The 5,317-nt window shown below is 48.1% G+C and overlaps 1 protein-coding gene across 1 annotated transcript in view; it reads right to left on the bottom strand.

The window, feature by feature from the left end:
- Positions 1-684: 684 nt before the first annotated feature.
- The window catches only part of RFWD2 (ring finger and WD repeat domain 2, E3 ubiquitin protein ligase), a gene marked incomplete at its 5' end in the record, with an annotated part of 119,472 nt that continues 114,839 nt past the window's right edge, over positions 685-5,317 (bottom strand). The window contains 3 exons of the mRNA XM_009871676.1: positions 685-848; positions 1,109-1,211; positions 3,792-3,836. Coding sequence (XP_009869978.1) covers positions 685-848; positions 1,109-1,211; positions 3,792-3,836 — 312 coding nt within the window. The remainder of the gene's footprint in view (positions 849-1,108; positions 1,212-3,791; positions 3,837-5,317) is intronic.

Below are 5,317 nucleotides of genomic sequence, written 5' to 3'. Positions count from 1 at the left end.
GTTTTTAAGATCTCAGCTTCATCAGAGTGATTGCAATTTAAAACAGAGAGGACCTTCAAGTGGGAGGAAGAGAAGGAAGGTCACCTGAGAAGCGGCAGCTGCACGCTAAGAAGCCGGGGTACAACAGCAGCCACGGCAGCTCACAAAATAAATTAGTGGGTATCGATAAACAAGCTGAAGGCTGAGGAAAAGCCACGCCTGGAACCAGGAGAAGCAGCACGAGCACCTCCCTAGAGCAGCCCTGCCTCCAGAGTTAGGCTGGCTGGGAAGGACGCGCCGCACAGCCCAGCACAGGCAACCCAGCACCGAATTCTCTTAAAACACAGCAAAATGGAAATGAAGCCAGCGCTCAGCGGGACGCGACAGACAGCTGCCATCAGGCAGAAGGAACTAATTTTGTTTCCTTCTGCCACAGTGACTTGGGTGACTCACACAACAGAGACCTGCAGGTAGCACCTCAGAGCGGGATGTGAGCCGGCACGTGCTCTACTCTCCTCGCTCCCACCCCATCTGGAATGCCAGAAACCACAGAAAAAAACCCATTACATACCACCTAAGGGCCATCCACAGCTCTCCTGGAGCTGAGCATCCTGTTTCTCCCCACTGGACAAGACTCTCCAGAAGCCAACAGCAATTTTGGTGCACCCCATCTCCTTCTAGCTTTGAAGGAGCATGTATGGCCCCCTAGAAACAGGCACCAACGTTGAATGAGGACAGGATCTGTCCCCAGTTCTGCCAGAAGGCTCCTGCTTCTCTGTTCATAATCCCAAGATCAGACTTGCTTTTCTTTTCTGCTCTGTCACCAAAGTTTGCGAGAAGACCACGCAGTCCTCCTGCGCTTTTAACACCTGGAGGACACGAGACACCTTGCACACGCCGTGGGTTACAGCTCCTCGATGGGTGGCCCAAGACTGCGGCAGGGCTTTGCTTTGCTGATGCCGAGAGCGACGTCTCCACAGCAATCCCAGCCTCAGAGGCACGAAGCAGATGCATACTGCAATGAATGATCTTAGAGAGATTCTGTTTGCAAACTGAAACGCTTCCCCCAGGTATCGCTGTACGCATCGCACCTTTGCCACCCACAGCGAGGGAAAGGTGCTACACCCACCGATTTCGCTCTCCAGCTTAACGAGCTCTGGCAGCAATCCCGACAGCTTGGCGTGACTGTGACTCGTGAAGACTGTCTGCGCTTTCTTACCCTCCCTGCTATCCTGCCAACAAAGCAATGTTAACTCTTAGCATCATGGTTTATTGCCCCTCCACATGTACAATTGAGTGTATGATGCATGACCGTTAAAAATAAGGCCACTTATATCTGAAACACGTCACAAACCAGCTCTGTTCCTCTCTCATTACAACATGCAAACACACTTGGCTCCCGTGGGGCGCAAAGAGGCGCAAACTCAACTGAGAGCACACGGGTGACAAAGTGGTGAGGAGCAGGCCTGTGGTAAGTGGATCTAGAAGCTTCCTCCTCTAGCTAAGTCAGACGCAGCCAGGTGAGTGGGGAGGGAGATCGCTACACCACGACGTCTTGGTGAGGTCAGTCCAGGTCCCAGGCCACTGCAGATCACCTCAGCTCAGCACGCTGCTGGGGGCAGGCAGCAGAGAGACCCAAGCTCATATGGAGGGGAGGGACAACTTAATCCTCTCCTCTGGAGCTGCCCCTTCAGGTCAGGGCAGGGATGTAAGAAGAGGATGGGGAAGCTGCCTTCCTCTTCTTAACGGCCAGAAGGCTTCAGTCACCAGCAGTGTCAACCCAGCTGACATTTCTCAACATTTAACAGATCCAAAAAAAAAATAAAAAAATTAACAAATCAAAGGAACAACTGAACCACATTGCTACAGGATCTCAAAAGTGAATTGCTTGCATGTCCAGGCAATGCTTGGAGACTTTTTTCAGTGGGGATGAAGAACAGTCCCGGTGAAAGTAACTGGAGACGTGCAACTGAGGGTAGCCCTGTGGGGTTCTGTAAGCTCCCTTCCCAAGTAAATCTGCTCCCATAAGCAACCAGACAGAATCTTCCAGCTTCAGCTTGTGGCTCAATAAATTTTATTATTCCTTTTTGCTTTTATTTAAAAGAATTTGTTTTCCCATCATAAAAATTACGACAACCATACCACCACCACCAGCAGCAGCAAAGTCTGTGGAGTTAATGTCGATGGCAGACAGTTCACTGGTGTTCCAGAGTCTCAAAATGTCCTAGAAAGTCCATAAATGGAATAAAATCCAAACATGATGGTTTTGGGGAGGAACATCAAGGTGGTTTCGGTTTCTTGTCCCACTGAGGATCCCAGATGAACACTGCAGCAAATCAGCAGGACCAAGTACCTTATGCCTCGAGCGAAAACCCTTCATACCAGCTCCAGTACCTGATGAGCAGGGAAAAAAGAGACATCTAGAATAGGAATTTATAACATTCAGTATTTCCTACATCAGCATACAGATCACTAAGATAGGATTGACTCTTCTGTCTCCACCCCTTACCCTTTGCACGCCAGCAGGCAATAATACCACACAAAGGGGATAAGCACTTGGCAAGGATCCTGATTTCGATGCCTGCTTGCAGTAGGATAAATTATAGCATGAAGAAAAACACAGTTGCCTCATTCCCACTCATTCCAATCAACCAGCTCTTAGTCCCCTCAGCCCTCTGTGCTCACGTTTCCCTTGTCCACATTATGACAGTGCAGCAACCTCTGAAGGCATGACCTGGAGCTGGCAGAAGAAAAGTGACCGGGAGGCCTGTCAGAGCCTCCATTAACCTGGTTTGGTTTTACTCGAGAGCTGGAGCCCATCGATACAGTCTGGCACAGCATCTGCCTCTGGAGTGGAGTGGGTCTGTGCAAACCTGGTTCTTTCCCAAACCATCTCACCTTCCCCCTGCGTGCTGCCAAGGGCAAATGGAAACACCAGAGTTCTGACAGCCCTGGCTGTTCGCTGTCTACCTTCTGTCATTAACAAGCCAAGTGCACGAGCAAAACCTCTCCTCTCTAATCACTCTCCTGGTTGCTGCTGGATTCACTTCAAGATATCAAAAGCATCTGTGCATTTTGTGCATTTTACTATGAAGGAAGTGACCAAAGTAATGAGCAATGAACTTCAAAGCCTGCTAAATAAATCACCTATGAACAGCACCACCTGCAACAGCAGGAGTCACCAGGTCACTCGTGGCACCAAAAGGAAGAGAAAAAGTAAAACTGACACTGTCAAACACAGACCACTTGGGTCTCTCTCCATTCCTTGCTTTTTTTGGTGATTATTCCGAGGCCATTCAGATCAACAACTCTGGTCTGGCTCCAGGGAGCTGCTACCGTCACAGGGATGTGAGGGGAAACCAGGATGAGGCCCTCAGCTTGACCAGAGCAGCAATTCAGGGCGCAACTTTGCAAACGGCAGGTAAACCCCTCCATCAGTGGCTACAGAAAGCTGCCAGGGCTCTGGGCTGCAACTCACAGTGTCCACCACCAAGGCTCAAACCACAGTGGAGATCAGCGCTGCTGCCTACAGCTTGGGATGGCATCAGACCTGGGGCTTTCCAGAGGATCCGCACTGGCGTGGGTTCGGGTACTGGTTTTGAGCTTTTCCACACCTTGCTTTAACTGGGTTTTGTTGCTATTGCCGCCGTCTGCTTGCTCCACCGGCAGCAAATGCATCATTTAAATTACAAACTTCTACAGTCAGGATGACCTCCTCTAATGGTTTTTCCTGGCTGTACAGTTTCTCTGACCTTGCTCTTTACTAACAGCAGATTCAAGTATTTAAAGAGGAGATGCATGAAATAACTTACCTTAATTGTACCCTGACTGTTAGCAGCAATCAGCACATTGGACTCCTGGAAAAAAAAAAAAAAAAGAAGAACTGTCATAACGTGGCACTGCTTTTTTTTTTTTAAATTTTCCCCCCTCTTTTTTTCCTTTTTTGGAAGAAGCAGCAAAGAACAAGCAGTTTTTATCTTGAACATTAGAAGTATATCTAATTTCAAAGGGATTTAACTCTTCCCATTTCCAAGATGCTTTCAAGGCTCAAAGTCTTTATAAAAGTTATACTACCTTGAAGAATTAGAAGGCAATAATCCTCAGCGCTTGTATAGAGCTTTAAATCTCCAAAGCAATTTACAAACATGAATTAATCCTCACAGTCTCCCTGTGAAGTGGGCAAATAATAATAATAATAATCATTTTCATCTTTTGGCAGCATATGGACTAAGGTCTCCAGCGCCCCAACTATACCGACTAATCACCATGACAAAAACTCTCCAGCTCTGAGGCCATGCAACCTCTCCCACAGCCAAGAGGTTTCAGACAAGTAAAACAAAGAGAAGAAGGAATTAGAGAGCAATAGCAGATACCTCCAGTTTGGACGGGAAGATAAAGAGAGAGGGCTCCAGCCCTGCTTTATTCAGAAGGGGAGCATCTATTTACCTCCTGCCAATTGATGGTGTTGCCTTTGGAGATATTCTAGTTGCCTACAAATTGATGGTCTCCATCTGTCAGGCAACTTCCAGGCAAAAACCAGGGGAGACAGCTTCGGCCCTTCACACCGCAGTTCCGATGCAACCAGCAAGCGCCGAGACACCCTTCCAAACCCAAACTTTTTTTTTTTCCAAAAAACCTACAGCATGTAAAGTACCAGCGTGCCGGCAACAGCACTGGGGATGCTGAGGTCGGGACTGACACCCTGCATCTGTCCCCAGGCCAGCAGCTGTAGCATGTGCTGCCAAACCGCCCACTGCCTTCTCCAAAAAAATGCTGCTATTTCTTCTCAGACGCATTTCTCAGTTTCTCTTTCTGCTGCTCTCCATCCCCAGACAAACTTGCTGTAATTATCCCATTGCTCAATGCACGCATTATTAATAAACTCAGCGACTAGAACACGCCCCGCTCCAAAGCGAGCATGACCAGAGGGTTGCACGCAGCCTCGCCGCAGGGTTCAGGACTTTGCGCAGCTACCAGCTTTGAAGCAAATGGAGAAAAATCCTTTTCAATGTAAAATCCCACTTATCAGGTAAGAGTAGCCTTGTGGTGGACTACTGGGCTAATTGTTGTAGACAGATTTGTTCGCCCCTGGTACAATTATTAGGGGATTAGTTAAGACTCCTGATATTATCTCACCAATGATCCTCCAAGTCGAAGCTCCCGAAGAGAAAGTACACCTTCAAAGGAAGCGTATACTCCAATTTCCATTAATTTGGTGGCTAAAAGAGACTAATCCTGTGAACTGCACAGTTCCTGGTTAACTGCATTAAAATCAAAACCCGCTGGGGGAAATGCAGATATAAATGTGATCTGGGGACTGAAACAGGGACAGGATGCC

The sequence above is a fragment of the Apaloderma vittatum genome, unplaced genomic scaffold, assembly GCF_000703405.1.
Source record: "Apaloderma vittatum isolate BGI_N311 unplaced genomic scaffold, ASM70340v1 scaffold5166, whole genome shotgun sequence".
In the NCBI taxonomy this organism is placed as follows: Eukaryota; Metazoa; Chordata; class Aves; order Trogoniformes; family Trogonidae; genus Apaloderma; species Apaloderma vittatum.
This window is presented reverse-complemented; position numbering and strand designations above follow the sequence as displayed.